General features: G+C 35.7%; 2 protein-coding genes across 3 annotated transcripts; both read left to right on the top strand.

Moving 5' to 3' along the window:
• The first annotated feature begins 1,695 nt into the window (after positions 1 to 1,695).
• On the top strand, positions 1,696 to 4,904 carry LOC111776771 (putative cysteine-rich receptor-like protein kinase 35). 2 transcript variants are annotated; one of them, XM_023656128.1, is made up of 6 exons: positions 1,696 to 2,018; positions 2,136 to 2,275; positions 3,218 to 3,428; positions 3,560 to 3,797; positions 3,890 to 4,043; positions 4,172 to 4,904. In XM_023656128.1, exons 1-6 carry the CDS (start codon positions 1,955 to 1,957, stop codon positions 4,658 to 4,660), a joined length of 1,296 nt encoding a protein of 431 aa, XP_023511896.1. In that variant the 5' UTR covers positions 1,696 to 1,954; the 3' UTR covers positions 4,661 to 4,904. The 2 variants fall into 2 exon arrangements, with proteins under 2 accessions (XP_023511896.1, XP_023511904.1); XM_023656136.1 differs by having other exon boundaries at positions 1,699 to 2,018; positions 3,563 to 3,797.
• A 494-nt stretch (positions 4,905 to 5,398) lies between these two features.
• On the top strand, positions 5,399 to 6,384 carry LOC111776782 (probable NAD(P)H dehydrogenase subunit CRR3, chloroplastic). The gene is made up of 3 exons (XM_023656147.1): positions 5,399 to 5,677; positions 5,759 to 5,901; positions 6,047 to 6,384. The coding sequence occupies exons 1-3, from the start codon at positions 5,454 to 5,456 to the stop codon at positions 6,169 to 6,171; spliced, it is 492 nt and encodes a 163-aa protein (XP_023511915.1). The 5' UTR covers positions 5,399 to 5,453; the 3' UTR covers positions 6,172 to 6,384.
• The last annotated feature ends 11,399 nt before the right edge of the window (positions 6,385 to 17,783 follow it).

The raw sequence follows: 17,783 nt of genomic DNA, 5'->3' as shown, positions 1-17,783 counted from the left end.
TATTTGATAATTAATTTTATTAAATTAATTTTCAGAGAATATAAGAAAAGTGCCTAATAATATAATCCGCCATAAAAATTATAAAAAATAAAAGTTTTTTTTTTCTTTCTAAATGTATTTCATAAATTCTGCTTCTAATATTTTATTTATTTCTTTATTTACTATAGTATAAAAAATATATATTGTTTCTTCTTTTTCTAATCTTATAATTATTTTAAAGAAGATGATGTAAAAATTATAAAATTTTAATATATCCATAAACTTTTTAAAGAAATGATAATATAAAAGCATTTATTTTTCTTTAATTTTTACCACTTGAATTCAAAAGGAAAATTAAAAAAGTATTAAAAATTTCCCCTTAACACAGGGCGTTTGATTTATTCCATTTATGCCCCTGGTTTTACCCGGTCAAGTGACCCATTTTTCCCTTTAATATTGTCTAAATCAGTCCTTTCATTTTCATATGAACAAGTTGCTAATGTTCACATTTTCATTCATATTTAGATTTCTAATTAAATGCTTAATCAACCCTTCTAATTTCAACCAAACCTTTTTTTTATTTTGACCTATCCATCGTTTTCGTGCCATTGTTATTCTCCTATCTTAGCTAAATACTTTCAACAATCCCAATAACTTTTACGTTGTTTCTTTTATAAATATATTCATCTCACCAACTTTTCTCTCTTGATTTCGAGAAATAGTCCTAAAATTTTCAACCGCACTGTTAAACCAAATCTAATTTTCTCTCTCTCTCTCTCTCTCGATATGTTTCTAAAAATTTTCAGGTCGTGCGGATTCTTCCCTCAACAAAAGAAGAGATCTCGGCAAAATTGTCACGAAAATATATACGACCATAATGAAAATTTAAAATTTTTAGGTATAATTAAAATTAATGTTTTGAGTGTGTTTTTTTTTTTTTTTAATCTAACCAACATAATATAAATAAATAAATAAATAAAACAGGGGGAGAAGGCGACAAAAAGTACCAAAATTTTGTCGTGTTTTGATGACGTGTACTCATTTTTCTTCTGAATATTAATTTTCTTTGTTCACACGGTTTTTATGTTTTAGAGCTGTCTTTATTCACGCGCCTTACTTCATATAATAGTCTTTCCATATTACGTATCTCACTACCTCACGAAATTCCCTTAATTTTATGTTTATGAGAATATCTAATACAATTTTAAATTTTAAATTTTATATTATCGATCGCTCGCTATTTTATTAGAATAATGGTTTAGAAGTTTCTATACAAAAATTTAAAAGGGTCGTCTACCAAAGTGTTCATCTATAATCTGTAAAATCCTACCTTAGTTGGAAAAGGGTAACAAATAATTCAGTACAAAGATGTGAAAATCTCTATCTAACATACGTGCTTTAAAACTACGAGACTGACAATAATACATTATGGACCAAAACGAAGAACATCTACTAGCAGTGAGCTTTGACTATTACGTAATCAAAGTATCACTAACCCTAGATTAACTATTTCTCGAAAGATCCTTCTAATTCACATTGCACTTGGTAGATCCAACACCTAAAAGATTTTCTTTCGAGTTTGGACGAAATTTGGGATCTTAAAATTTTGAGTTTGAGAAAAAGATCTTACTATTAATTTTTTAGATGATAATTGATGTCTTTATGTATTGAACTATGTTCAAAGAAAAGGTACGTGTTTGTTTGTGCGAGGGGGCAGTGGGTTTGAGTTTTCTAAGGTCGTGGATTGGGTCAATTCGTGTACGTGTTTTTGCCTTCGATCTTTGTTTTATATTTCTCAAATCAAAGATCAAATTTGGATTCCCCATTTCTCTGTCTCAATTCCCCAATCCCATCCGCACCAACATCATCAGCAGCAGCAGCAGCAGCAGCAGCCATTTTTTGATCCTCTATTCGCTTTTCTTCTTCCCAACTTCGCTTGATTTTCGCTGTTTCCAACTTCATGGACTAGACGAGCATGACGAAGTCCAAGAGTATGTTACACAACCTCATGAGACCATTCAGATTCGGTTCATCAAGAGGTACCTCCCAAAAATCCACTTGCTTTCTTCTTCTGGTCCCTTTTTAATTAGGGCAAATCATTTTCTGTATCTTCTGATCTTGATTTTTATTAGCGATTGATGGTTTGGGTTGATTAGATAGCCAGGGCGAGGACGATTTGGAGCAGATTGCAGCTAATGAACAGAAGTTTTTTCGGTTCGAAACCTTAGTTGAAGCTACCAACAATTTCCACCCCACGAACAAGCTTGGCCAAGGCGGATTTGGTCCAGTTTTCAAGGTTAGATCCAAACCTTACTCCATTGACTGCAAAATTTATACTCTGACCGTGAATCGAACCATCGAAACTCTTCCTTTTTGCTCTTATTTTATTTCATCGATTTTTTCGTAGTTAACAAGGATTTGGACTCCATGGAAGTTTGTAATAAATCTTGTTGCCCTTTCTGCCATTTTGTTTTCTAAATCATATCTGTTCTAGCAGCATTTTTCTTCGTTGTTTTGTGCTGAACTTTTGACCTCAATTTGCGGTCAATTAGAAATACAGCGACTATCACTTTCCTTGGGTTTCTCCCTATTTGCCACCTCACTTGCAATGAATCCTGGAATTCGGGAGAACATGTTTACTATCAAGAATCAAGCTAAATACATGTTTTTGGTGTTTTTTTCTTCAATTTAGTTCTTATTTTTCAAAAAATTTATGCAATCTTGCCTCTCATATTTCTACATTTTTCAATCATACCCTTTATTGGTCAATATTAAAATTAGTTGAAGACGAAGTTGAAATGATATTTAGTGAGTTAGCATATATTTAGGGGAAAAGTTAGGCTACTTGAGATAGAACAGTTCTGTTAAATTATTTTCCACAGCTATGTACAAAAATGAATTATGCCCTGTTTGATCATTTAGTTCTGTTTTTTAAATTCATGCTTATTTTTTTATTTATTTATTTATTTTTTTTTATAAATTTCATACTATGGTTTCTACATTTCTTGAAGGAACTCTTGAATTCTTGAACTCCTAAATGAATCTTTCCTAAATGAATCTTTAAGTATGTCTAGAATTTATTTTTGAGGTAAGTTCTGTTCTAAGGATAATTTCATCGATAACATCTTTAAAGATTCACGGTCCAAGCTTGTTATTGTTTAAGAAAATGGAGAGCATGATTCAACATCCTTTTCAAGTAACATCTAAGTTTCTTTTACTTCTTTTTTTTTTTTTGTAGGGGAAGTTGAAGGATGGAAGAGTGATTGCAGTTAAGAAGTTGTCGCAATATTCAAAACAAGGAAAAAAAGAGTTTATGACTGAGGCCAAATTGTTGGCTCGTGTGCAGCACAGAAATGTTGTCAATTTGTTGGGGTACTGTGTGCATGGTTCAGAAAAATTACTGGTTTACGAATACGTCACGAATGAGAGCCTCGACAAGCTTCTCTTTAGTAAGTAATGCTGGGAAATTTAGTTCTTCTTTCAACTCTATATTATTATTTTTGTTGTTGATATGATGCCTGATCTTCGAAGAACTGTCGGTAATAATAATTGTTGTTTGTTGTTGTTGTTGTTGTTATAGCAGAAGCCAGCAGACGAGGAGAACTTGATTGGAAGATGAGGTATGGCATAATCTTTGGCGTAGCACGAGGGTTGCAATATCTTCATGTAGACTCACATAATGTCATTATCCATCGTGACATCAAGGCTGGTAACGTTTTGTTGGATGATAAATGGGTCCCTAAGATTGCGGATTTCGGTATGGCTCGTCTCTTCCCGGAAGATCAAACTCATGTCAATACTCGTGTTTCTGGTACAAAGTAAGTTTCTTTGCTTTGCTGCAACACCCCCATCAAATTTCTGAATCCTATATGGAGCGCTTCACTAATTTTCTTTTTTCATATATGAATAGCGGGTATATGGCTCCCGAATATGTAATGCACGGGCATCTATCTGCGAAGGCAGATGTATTTAGCTTTGGTGTTTTAGTGTTGGAGCTTATCAGTGGCCAGCGAAACTCGTTATCATCTGGTTTATTTATGGACGCCGAAAATTTACTTGATTGGGTAAGGTTTTAATTGCATATGCTATGTTGACTGATCATTTTAAAAGATCATCACTATAGTTGTTAGTCATTTAGAAATTTCTGATTTGTTTTCTATAAGGTCTTACTGAGATATGAATTTTTCTGCAGGCTTACAAGCTTTACAAGAAAGGCAGGAGCTTGGAGATCATGGACTCAACTTTAGCATCATCAGCTGATCCTGACCAAGTTACAATGTGCATTCAGATAGGATTGCTTTGCACACAAGGCGATCCGCACCTACGGCCGACCATGCCACATGTAGTTTTGACCCTGTCGAGGAGACCTGGTACTTTGGAGGAACCAACAAGACCGGGAATGCCTGGTTCTCGATATAGAAGAACACGTAGGACAAGCGTATCGTCCTCCAATGCTGGAACTTCTGGTGCATCCGATTCCTATGCTTCGACGACCAATACTACTGGAACTATTACTGCAACGGCAACTGCAAATGAGATTGTTTCTGGTTCTTCTTCAGTTAGTCAAGGATACAATACTCGTGGGAAAACTATTACTGCAACCGAAAACGACATTGCTTCTGGTTCTTCTTCGGTTAGTCAAGGATACGATACTCGTGGGAAACGTCCCATGAAAGGTTAGGGTCTTTTCTAATAGGTTCATTCTTTTTGTTCATAAGTTTTGTACCCTTAGTTATATTAGAATGTAAATGTGGCAGTGGAAAGTTTTTGCTTGGATCGCCATTCCTTCCCCATTCCCCCTTTCTCATCAGATTTTTTGTGTACAGTAAGTTTGCAGTTGTAGGCCCAATCCCCAATGTACAAAGATCTGCATTCTGTATTTTCCAAAAACAGTGGTTTGATGCAACTTTGACCATTCTTTTTCATCCCCATCATTTCCCACCAAGATTTCTCGCTTATTTTTTAATTGTTTAGGTATAAAATATGGTGGTGAAGATTTGAAATCCACGTCGGTTAGAGAATTAGAGAATGGAAAGAAACATGAGTGTGGAAATCTCGTTCTTATTATTTTAAAACTTTGAGGGGGAAGCCAAGAAGGAAAAGTAAAAAAAAGGACATTATTGGCTAGTAGTGGGCTAGGGCCAGGGCTGTTAGAAATGGTATGCAGGCACGCTGCCCCTAACGGGGTAGATTGTGAGATCCCACGTTTGGAAGAGAACGAAAGTATTTTTTATATGGGTGTGGTGGAGAGGGAAACGAACGAATCATTTCTTACAATTTAGGAGCGTTTGCACAACTAGCTTGTAATAAAAACAATAATAACATTTTAATAATAATTTAGTCCTTACATTAAAATTTCTTACAATTTAGTCCCCAATTTAATAAAAATTTCAATTATATTAATGGAAGTATGGTTTGTTATGTTTGAAAGGATAAGAAGGGGTTGAAGTGTTTGTAAAACGAGTGAAACAGGAATGGCTTGCTTCTTCTGCATTTCTGTGACCAAAAATGTGGCTCTCGCTTCACTCAATCCCAGCGACGACTCTCACTCGCCTCCTCCCAAAACCAATGGCGCCGCCGAAACTATTCCGATCAAGAATCCACGGTTACGCCGGCGGCTTCCAAAACCTCGTCGGCCCTCCGTTATTGAAATCGAACGTGCTATCGGTGCCGGAAGGTTCAGAGACGCGGATCCCAGGCAAGTCCGAGAGTTCTCTTTCGGTGTTCTGAACTTTATTGTAGTGAAATATGAGATGTAATCTGAAGTTTTGATGCTCAGGGATTTGGAAGAAGATAGGAAGGCTGCATTTGACATGTTTTTGATGAGTTTTACGGGGAAATATGAAGGAGCACTCATGAAGAAGCTTCGCGAGACAGGGGAATGGGTAACTGATCAGACTGAAACCAAATTTCAAGCTTCAGGTAACCAATTCTCTCGAAACTTGATTGTCTTTTTGAGTAATGAACACTCCACTCCCTCTAGAATCTAGAGAATGAAGGAGTTCATTAATGTTGTTGCTGGGTTACCCCATCAAACAAGACATATTGATTTTATTTTAATTTGCAGGAAAATCGTTTCTGCTGTTTACGTTTCAATGGGTTCTTCCAATTTGGGCATTCTCACTCCTTGTGGCTTCTGGAGTCATTAAGTTACCATTCAACACTCCATTTCTTGATCAACTTCTTACGTAACAAGCTTTGCTAATAAGTTTCTAATAAGTCCATTAATATTCAATTGCGTGTAATAGGATTTGTGAGTATAGGTTGTCAGCATCTAGTTTATTGAACATGAAATTGAAAGTTTAATGTGTATTAGATACAAAATTCGATTCACATTAACTTTGTAAACACAGCTCAATTGATAGCCTTACTAATGTTATTTGGAAAACACCATTGAGTTGAGTTTGTCTTGGGTTGAGTTTTCATTTGGGTTTGGGTACTCAGCTCGGAGTTGAGTTTGTCTATATGAAAGATGAAAGCTTGCAAAATTTGGTGTCAATTAAACACTCAATAGACGCTCTGCGGTGCTGTATGATTGTTCGCCAAAATTACGTCTACTCCAGCCATATCAAATATGCCTCAAAATGTATTATAATGAGAGACATGATGTTAAACTTCCACCACCCCTACGTGCTCTATGGCCTAAATGAGCTAACCCATGACACGTGTCATGGTGTGGCGAGCATTGCAAGATGAGTGTCCTGGACGTCTTCCTTAGAAAATAATTCTACTGTATTTATAAATTTTTCATGAGAATATCTAAATCATGATACTACACGGTGCTAAAAATGAGACTCATTCTAAATCCAATCGTGCTCTTTAGGCTTCAACTGAAAACCACACATTTATTTTATTATTTAATCCATATTTAAAACACTCCCTTTCCCTCTATGGTGGCTCCACCCAAGTGCCATGATATGACCGAAGAGGATGGTACACATCCAACACACGAAGAAGAGTATGCATGAAAGCCAAAACGAGACATAAACAAAATTAGGGGCAATAAGTTGTCATGATTACTAGAGATAGGCTCGAAGAGGACCATGTAAGATCCTGAGTCATAACCTCAATAGTTGGGATTCTGGCGTGAGTTAAAGCATAACTCTAGAATTAAGTCCGTCTATATAAATGATGAAAGCTTGCCAAATTTGGTATTAACCGGACATGAGGTCGTATGACCATTCGTAAAAATCATGTTTATTCAAATTAGACCTAAAATATCTCATAATGTACTACGGGGCAGTGTATTACGAAGGCCAACTGATTTTGGGGATCCTTTCCGTTTCCTACTGCACGTTTACAAGACTTCGAGGGGTATTAAAAACATCCCGAGCCTTTGGAACAGCCACCCCTTGAGGGTCTATTGATATCTATTTTTTCGAACACTTTTCGTTTAGCAGAGATCTTTTCAATGTATTTGGCTGCATAATCAAACCAGCAACAGTAATGTTCTAAATAACGTAGAAAATAATGTTCTACATTATTTACAAGGTCTAAACACCTTTGATTCATTCAACCTCTTTCCAAATCAGGTTCCCCACTTGGCTCATGATCCTCTCTTCTCCTGTGCTACTCACTCTTTAACACCTTTCATAACATACAATTCGAACTCTTGGAAGTCTAATTCAAATCATTGATAATAACACTAAATGGATTTCGGCTTCACTCCTTCACTTTGAATACGTGAGACAGCTTTAACTATTTACCTTATTTATTATTAACCTGAACCTGATGTTGTGTCCTTTTAGCTTCGGAACCAACAACTCCATTTCCTTACTGGAACCTTTGACTCTACTTTATTCCCTTCCTCTCTTTCTTAGTGATAATCTAAGGGAGACTCGAGAAGAAAGCTATCAATTTATGACTTTTAGTTACAAGAAGAGGGAAAGGTACAAAGCAACTCGACTATAAAGGAGAGGAATTATCAGAATTTAGTTAGGCAGCTGAAGAAGAACAAAATGAAAGAAAAACTCACAAGAATGTAACCATGATCGCACGACTCCAGAACTTATGGGTCTCACTGCTTACTGAAATCCGAAACCTTTGACTCTATTACCTAACCATCTTAAATGAGGTAAATAGGCTACTCGATAACCTATTCTATTTCCAAAATAAACTTTCCAAATAATTGTTCAGCTTTTAGTCTAATATCTCTAATTCAACACACAGTCCTGTACCCACCACAATACATGTGTCTTTTGCCTCTTCTATGTGCATATCATCCACTATTCTCTTCTCATTTTAATATTCAGAGTACCTTTGTCCCATTATCCAAACACTTCCACCCAGATTATGTCCACTCCAACTAACACAAAAACTTGCATCTACTTCCGAAAACCATAACTCTTTAAGAATACCAGGCGAGGTCCAATCTCATTCTTTTAATCAAAAATCGTTTTTCTACCGCTTATGCCTTAAGCTTTTCAAAAGATTGTCTATTATCAATATGTAGGGAGTCGAATCTCATTATGAACCCATGGTTCTTGTATCTAAACTTATCTTCCTTCCATCCTTACGTAGATAAACAACTACCAAAACTTGAACCTAAAAAATTTCCACACAAACCTAAAAAATTTCCAAAGCACTTTACCTTTTATGCCATCTAATTTCATCTCCTCATACCAACCTTCATGGCAAATCATCAATAATTCCAACAAATTATCCTCCTACATTGTATTAACACAAGTCATTCTACAGTAAGAAAACTTGCAGCCAAGAAAATCTCTTTCTGTTACTAGTGCTCTCTTTCTGTTACTAGTGCTTGGGCTGTAATTTGTTCTCATACATAGTCGGGTCCATAGAGACAGTTGACTTATACCTGGTTCATGCATGACTCTGTTTGTGCCAGAAAATTAGAAAATTTTATGTATGTAGCCTAGTGTAAGATTTGAATAATTCTTGTATCCAAACTCATCTTTCTTCCCTCCTTTCATACATAACCATTGAACTAACAAATTTCAAAGGGAGTCCAATCTCATACTTAAAATTCACCATTCTCGTGTCCAAACTAACGATCAAACTAAAACATTCCAAAAAACTAACAATTATTTAATTTATACACACAACACAAGTCAATTTCACAAGCTTCTTTTTGCAATAAGTTAAGATATCATCTCATTTAATGTATCATCTCATTTAATTCTTCAAAAAAATCATAAACTATTCTAAGAAAGTACCCATTTCTTCTTCATAATACTTTATTCAATTGCCATAAATTAACAATACTCCATGATTACGTTTGATCCATCAAAAGGCAAGAAATCATCCATAAAAAATTGTAGTCCAATCTCATACTTTAAATATCCAACGTTATCTTTCTTCCTGTCATTCCATACACAACAATTAATCTAAAAAAAAATTAAAATGATAGTCCATTATCAAAAGGTTGGGAATCCAATCTCATACTACATCACACAATTTTCATATCCAAACTTTTAACTTCCTTCCTTTACCTACATAACCACCTATCTAACTCAAAAGATCAAATACAATTTAATTTTTCTTTAGTATCAATTAACCAAACTCTTTTCTTCTAGCGCTTCCTTCCTCTAAAATTTCATAAACCTCTTTGTGATCCCTTACTTCTTGATTCCAACAATTCTTCATTTTTCAATTGTTCTGGATTCCTTTCATTATGACATCTTAAAACATAGATTCCAACCATTTATCACTTTTCAATTGTCTATTCAAACATATAGTCTTCCATTTAACTTTTCTTTACCATAAATTAAGCAAATTCTTGTAGTCTAGTGCTTCACAATCCTCTTTTTGCAATCATTCATGTGTTCCTTGATTCCAACGTTTCTTTGCTTTCCAATTATCCTTGATTCAGATTCCTTTACACTTCTTATCACATATAACATCTTAGAACTTAGATTCCAACAATTCGTCACTTTTCAATGGTTTATTTACCATACTAAATGGATCTTTTTCTTCTTTAAGTAAGGATATCATCACATTTAATTCTTCAAGGAAATTCATAGATCGTTCTAAGAAAGTAGCTTATTTCAACGTCATAATACTTTATTCACTTACCCTAAATTAAACCTTAATAGACAATACTACCTCAAATATTATTTTTTATCCAAAGAATGGCAAGATATACTTATTGCCCTTGGGATTGTCCTTCTCCACCATGTTTTTCTAATTTTCCCTGGTGACCTTTTGTCCTGCCTTAAGGCCATATACTTATTCTGGTATTTGTTCTTCTTGATTGTTTTCTTAACATCCTTTGTTGAGATTATAAGTTTTTCTCGGTCATCCTTGTGTTTTTCAGTATCTCTTGGTACATATTTCCTTCCTTGTATCCAACAAGTTTTGACATAATCAACCTTGTTCCTTCAAGGTTGTATCTTAGGGATCTCTTGTTCCTTATTGTACAAAGCTTATTGTGGTTCTTAGGGTCTTAAGTCCTTTACTTCTTTCCTTGGAGTAAATACTATTTCTTTTTCAGACCTGTTTCAAAGGCTTGAATCCTTATAATCTCTTGCTAGGGCATTGAAATACTTTTCCATTGGCCCATTAATCTTCCTTGAGTATCTTAATCCTTTTTTTGAATCCTCCTTGAGTATCTTAATCCTTTTCTTGAATCCCTTAATCCTTTCTTGGGCACCTTAAACTTAATCTTACTTGGTCTCTTACAAATTCTCTTCCTCTTACAAAAATTTCGTCCTCAAACGTTCACTTTTCTTAACATGCCTTTGGAGAGTTCTTGGTCTTAGTTATGCCCTTCCAAGTTCCTCGAGAGTCCTTGCATGGGTTTTTCCTTCTCAAACATGTTTTTCTAATTTGCCCTTGTGGCCTTTTGTTCTGCCTTAAGGCCATGTACTTATTATGATATTTGTTCTTCTTGACTGTCTTCTTAACATCCTTTGTTGAGATTACAAGTTTATTTTGATGTGTAATTCTTTATATCTGGGAGAATATCTCCTTCATTGTACCCAACAAGGTTTAACAAAATCAACCTTGTTCCTACGAGGTAGTATCTTAGAGACTTCTCTCCTTCCTTCTTGTACAAGACTTATTGGTAGATTCCTAGGGTCTTAAGTCCTTCTTTCCTCAGAGTATATACTATTTCTTTTTCAATGATATGAATCCTTATAATTCCTTGCTCTACCATGAGAAATCTTTTCCTTTTGACCCATTAACCTTCCTTGGGTCTCTTAATCTTTTTTTTTAATTTTTTATCCCTGAATCCTTCCTTGGGCACCTTAAACTTACCCAAGTATCTTAATCTTACTTCCTCTCTTACAAATTCTCCCTCTCTTCAAACTTTCGGCCTCGACAGTTCACTTTTCTTACCATGCCTTGGAGTAGTTTTTGGTCTTAGTTATGTCCTTCCAAGTTCTTCGAGGGTCCTTGCATGGGTTTGTCCATCTCAAACATGTTTTTCTAATTTTCCTTTGTGGCCTTTCGTTTTGCCTTAAGGCCATGTACTTATTCTGGTATTTGTTATTTTTTAACATCTTTGTTAAGATAACAATTCTTTCTTGGTCATCCTTGTGTTTATCCTTATATTTTGGAGCATATTTCCTTCCTTGTACCCAACAAGTTTTAACATAAACAACCTTGTTCCTTCAAGGTTGTATCTTAGAGACTTCTCTTGTGCCTACTTGTACCAGGCTTATTGGTGGATTCTTAGGGCCTTAAGTCCTTTCCTTCTTTCCTTGAAGTAAATACTATTTCATTTTCAAACCTTTTATAGAAAATCTTGAATCTTTCTTGGGCACCTAAAAAAAACCGAGTATCTTAATCTTACTTGGTACTTACAAATTCTCCCCCTCTTAAAAACATTCATCCTCGAAACTTACTTTTCTTACTATGCCTTCGAGGAGTTCTTGGACTTAGTTATGTCCTTCCAAGTACCTTGGGGTCTTTGCATGGGTTTGTACTTCTCCAAATTTTTTTTTCTAATTTGCACTTGTGGCCTTTCATCCTACCTTAAGGCTATGTACTTATTCTAGTATGTGTACTTCTGGACTCTCCTCTTAACATCCATGGTTGAGATTACAAGTCTTTCTTAGTCGTCCTTGTGTTTTCCCTATCTTGGAGCATATTTCCTTCTTTGTATCAAACAAGTTTTAACATAATCAACTTTCTTCCTTCAAGGTTTTATCTTAGAGACTTCTCTTGTTCCTTCTTGTACAAGGCTTATAGGTGGGCTCGTAGGGTCTTAAGTCCTTTCCTTCTTACCTTGGAGTAAATACTATTTCGTTTTCAAACCTTTTTCAAAGTCTTGAATCCTTATAATTCCTTGCTCGGGCAATGAAAATCTCTTCCTTTGGCCCATTAACAATCCTTGGGTTTCCTAATCCTTTTGTTAGATCCCTTAGTCCTTTCATGGGCTCCTTAAACTTACCCGAATATCTCTTAATCTTACCCGAATATCTCTTAATCTTACTTGGTCTCTTCCAAATTCACTCCCTCTTAAAAACTTTCATCCTCGAAACTTCACTTTTCTTACCATGCCTTGGGGGAGTTCTTGGTCTTAGTTATGTCCTTCCAAGTACCTTGGGGGTCCTTGCATGGGTTTGTACTTCTCCAAATTTTTTTTCTAATCTGCTCTTGTGGCCTTTTGTCCTACCTTAAGGCCATGTACTTTTTCTAGTATTTGTTCTTCTTGACTCCCATCTTAACATCCATTGTTGAGATTACAAGTCTTTCTTGGTCGTCCTTGTGTTTTTCCTTTTATCTTGGAGCATATTTCCTTCCTTGTACCCCAACAAGTTTGGATATAATCAACTTTCTTGTTGCAAGGTTTTATCTTAGAAACTTCTCTTGTTCCTTCTCGTACAAGGCTTATTGGTGGGTTCTTAGGATCTTAAGTCCATCTTTCCTTCTTTCCTAGGAGTAAATAATATTTCTTTTTCAAACCTTTTTCAAAGGCTTTAATCCTAATAATTCCGTGCTAGGACATTGAAAATCTCTTCCTTAAGAGTCTTTTAATCCTTTTTTACCTTAAACTTACTCGAGTATCTCTTACAAATTCTCCCCCTTATAAAAACGTTCATCTTCAAAAGTTCAATTTTCTTCCATTGCCTTGTGGGAGTTCTTGGTCTTAGTTATGTCCTTCCAAGTTCCTTGAGGATCCTTGCTTAGGCTTGTCCTTATCCAACATGTTTTTCTAATGTCCTTGTGGCCTTTTGTTCGGCCTTATTCAGGTATTTACTTTTTCTTGTATTTTTTTTTTCTTGACTGTCTTCCTTGTGTTTTTCTTGAATTCTCATATTTACAAGTCTTTCTTGGTCATCCTTGTGTAATTCCTTACATCTTGAAGAATATTTCCTTCCTTGTACCCAACAAGTTTTGATATAATTAACCTTGTTCCTTCACAGTTGTATCTTAGAGACTTCTCTTATTCCTTCTTGTACAAGACTTATTGGTAGGTTCTTAAGGTCTTAAGCCGTTCTTTCCATAGAAGTAAATACTATTTCTTTTTTAAACCTTTTTTAACGGCTTAATCCTTATAATTCCTTGCTAAGGCAATGAAAAACTCTTCATTTGACCCATTAACCTTCATTGGGTCTCTTAATCCTTTTTTTAGATCCCTTAATCCTTTCTTGGGCACCTTAAACTTATCCGAGTATCTCTTAATCTTACTTGGTCTCTTACCATTCTCTCCCTCTTAAAAACTTTCGTCCTCAAAAGTTCACTTTTCTTACCATGCCTTGGGGGAGTTCTTGGTCTAACAAATTCTCCCTTTCTTAAAAACTTTCGTCCTCGAAAGTTCACTTTTCTTACCATGCCTTAGGAGAGTTCTTAGTCTTAGTTATATCCTTCCAAGTTCCTTGAGGGTCCTTGCATATGTTTGTCCTTCTCCGACATGTTTTTCTAGTTTGCCCTTGTGCCTTTTGTCATGCCTTAAGGCCATGTACTTGTTCTGGTATTTGTTTTTCTTGGCTGTCTCCTTAACGTCCTTTGTTTTTCTTATATCTTGGAGCATATTTCCTTCCTTGTACCCAACAAGTTTTGACATAATCAATCTTTTTCCTTCAAGATTGTATCTTAAAGTCCTACTTGTACAAGGTTTATTGGTGGCCTCTTAGGGTCTTTTACTTAAGTCCTTCTTTCCTTCTTTCCTTGGAGTAAATACTATTGCCTTTTCAAACGCTTGAATCCTTATAATTCCTAGCTAGGGCATTGAGAATCTCTTCCTTTGGCCCATAAACCTTCATTGGGTCTCTTAATCCTTTTGTTAGATCCCTTAATCCTTTCGTGGACGCTTTAAACTTACCTAAGTATCTCTTAATCTTATTTGGTCTCTTCAAAATTCTCCCCCTCTTAAAAACTTTCATCCTCGAAACGTCACTTTTATTACCATGTCTTAGGGGAGTTCTTGGTCTTAGTTATGTCATTCCAAGTTCCTTGAGGGTCCTTGCATGGGTTTGTCCTTCTCCGACATATTTTTTTAATTTGCCCTTGTGGCCTTTTGTCCTTCCTTAAGGTCATGTACTTATTCTGGTATTTGTTTTTATTGATGGTCTTCTTAACATCTTTTGTTGAGATTACAAGTCTTTCTGGGTCATCCTTGTGTTTTTCCTTATATCTTATCTTGGAGCATATTTCCTTCCTAGTACCCAACAAGTTTTGACATAATCAACCTGGTTTCATCAAGGTTGTATCTTAGAGACTTCTCTTGTTCCTTCTTGTACAAGGCTTATTGGTTGGTTCTTAGGGTCTCAGGTCCTTCTTTCCTCGATGTTACTAGGTTTCTTAATCCTTCAAAAAAAAACTTTTGGCCTTGTAAAGATTGCTTTGTCTTGAGACAATCTTTTTTAGGAGGGCTCTTAGGGTCTTAAGTCCTTTCCTTCTTTCTTTGGAGTAAATACTATTTTGTTTTCAAACCTTTTTCAAAGGCATGAGAATCCTTATCATTCCTAGCTAGGGCATTGAGAATCTCTTCCTTTGGCCCATAAACCTTCCTTGGGTCTCTTAATCCGTTTGTTAGATCCCTTAATCCTTCCTGGACACGCCTGAAACTTACCCAAGTATCTCTTAATCTTATTTGGTCTCTTCCAAAGTCTCCCCCTCTTAAAAGCTTTCATCCTCAAAACGTCACTTTTCTTACCATGCCTTGGGGAAGTTCTTGTTAGTTATGTCCTTCAAGTACCTCGGGGGTCCTTGCATGGGTTTTTCCTCATCCAAAATGTTTTTATAATTTGCACTTGTGGCCTTTTGTCCTACCTTAACGCCATGTACTTATTCTAGTATTTGTTCTTCTTGACTTTCATCTTAACATCAATGGTTGAGATTACAAGTCTTTCTTGGTCGTCCTTGTGTTTTTTCTTATATCTTGGAGAATATTTCCTTCCTTGTATCCAACAAGTTTTGACATAACCAACTTTATTCCTTTAAGGTTGTATCTTAGAGACTTCTCTTGTTCCTTCTTGTACAAGGTTTATTGGTGGGCTCTTACGGTCTTAAGTCCTTTCCTTCTTACCTTGGAGTAAATACTATTTCGTTTTCAAACCTTTTTCAAAGTCTTGAATCCTTATAATTCCTAGCTAGGGCATTGAGAATCTCTTTCTTTGGTCCATAAACCTTCTTTGGCTCTCTTAATCCTTTTGTTAGATACCTTAATCCTTTCATGTACACCTTAAAATTACCCAAGTATCTCTTAATCTTATTCGGTCTCTTCAAAATTCTCCCCCTCTTAAAAACTTTCATCCTCGAAACGTCACTTTTCTTACCATGTCTTTGGGGAGTTCTTGGTCTTAATTATGTCCTTCCAAGTACCTCGGGGTCCTTGCATAGGTGTGTCCTTATCCAAAATCTTTTTCTAATTTGCACTTGTGGCCTTTTGTCCTACCTTAAGGCCATGTACTTATTCTAGTATTTGTTCTTCTTGACTCTCATCTTAACATCCATTGTTGAGATTACAAGTCTTTCTTAAGCATCTTTATCTTTTTCCTTATATCTTGGAGAATATTTCCTTCCTTGTATCCAACAAGTTTTGATATAATCAACTTTATTCCTTTAAAGTTGTATTTTAGAGACTTCTCTTGTTCCTTCTTGTACCAGGTTTGTACCAGGTTTATTGGTGGGCTCTTAGAGTCTTATGTCCTTTCCTTTTTTCCTTGGAGTAAATGCTATTTGGTTTTCAAACCTTTTTCAAACGCTTGAATCCTTATAATTCCTAGTTAGGGCATTGAAAATCTCTTCCTTTGGCCCATTAACCTTCCTCGGGTCTCTTAATCCTTTTGTTAGACCCTTAATCCTTTCATGGACACCTTAAACTTACCCAAGTATCTCTTAATCTTATTTGGACTCTTCTAAAGTCTCCCCCTCTTAAAAACTTTCATCCTCAAAGCGTCACTTTTCTTACCATGCCATGGGGGAGTTCTTGGTCTTACTTATGTCCTTTCAAGTACCTTGGGTGTCCTTGCATGGTTTTGTCCTCATCCAAAATGTTTTTCTAATTTGCACTTGTGGCCTTTTGTCCTACCTTAAGGCCATGTACTTATTCTAGTGTTTGTTCTTCTTGACTCTCTTCTCAACATCCATTGTTGAGATTACAAGTCTTTCTTGGTCGTCCTTGTGTTTTTTTCTTATATCTTGGAGCACTTCCTTCCTTGTATTCAACAAGTTTTGACATAATCAACTTTATTCCCTCGAGGTTGTATCTTAGAGACTTCTCTTGTTCCTTCTTGTACAAGGTTTATTCGTGGGCTCTTAGGCTCTTAAGTCCTTTCCTTCTTTCCTTGGAGTAAGCACTATTTCTTTTTCAAACGCTTGAATCTTTATAATTCCTAGCTAGGGCATTGAGAATCTCTTCCTTTGGCCCATAAACCTTCCTTGGCTCTCTTAATCCTTTTGTTAGATCCCTTAATCCTTTCATGTACACCTTCTTAAAATTACCCAAGTATCTCTTAATCTTATTTGGTCTCTTCAAAATTCTCCCCCTCTTAAAAACTTTCATCCTCGAAACGTCACTTTTCTTACCATGCCTTGGGGGAGTTCTTAGTCTTAGTTATGTCCTTCCAAGTACCTCGGGGGTCCTTGCATGGGTGTGTCCTTATCAAAAATGTTTTTCTAATTTGCACTTGTGGCCTTTTGTCCTACCTTAAGGCCATGTACTTATTCTAGTATTTGTTCTTCTTGACTCTCATCTTAACATCCATTGTTGAGATTACATATCTTTCTTGAACATCTTTGTTTTTTTTCCTTATATCTTGGAGCATATTTCCTTCCTTGTATCCAACAAATTTTGACATAATCAACCTTATTCATTCAAAGTTGTATCGTAGAGACTTCTCTTGTCCCTTCTTGTACAAGGCTTATTGGTGGATTCACAGGGTCTTACTTAGTCCTTCTTTCCTTCTTCCCTTCTTCTCACTTAAGTCCTTCTTTCCTTCTTCCCTTCTTCCGTTCTTCCGTTCTTCCGGGGAGAAATACTATTTCTTTTTTAAACCTTTTATAAAGGAAGGTTTAAATCCTTATAATTCCTTAATGCATTGAAAATCTCTTCCTTTGGCCCATTAACCTTCCTTGTGTCTCCNATTTCTAGACTAAATCATTCCTCTCATTTCTAGACTAAATCATTCCTTCCATCTTCTTAATCTTATTTGGTCTCTTACAAATTTTTCTGCTCTTAAAAACTTTCATCCTCAAAACTTCGCTTTTATTACCTTGCCTTGTTGGAGTTCTTCGTCTTAGCTATGTCCTTCCAAGTACCTTATGGTCATGTACAAACCCTATTAGTTGGCTTAGGGTCTCAGGTCCTTCTTTCCTTGTTGTTACTAGGTTTCTTTTTGGCCTTGTAAAGATTGCTTTGTCTTGAGACAATCCTTTTTAGGAGGGCCTAT

Source organism: Cucurbita pepo, chromosome LG01 (assembly GCF_002806865.2).
Source record: "Cucurbita pepo subsp. pepo cultivar mu-cu-16 chromosome LG01, ASM280686v2, whole genome shotgun sequence".
Lineage (NCBI taxonomy): Eukaryota > Viridiplantae > Streptophyta > Magnoliopsida > Cucurbitales > Cucurbitaceae > Cucurbita > Cucurbita pepo.
The sequence above is the reverse complement of the archived record's forward strand: the minus strand, read 5'-3'. Positions and strand labels throughout refer to the sequence as shown.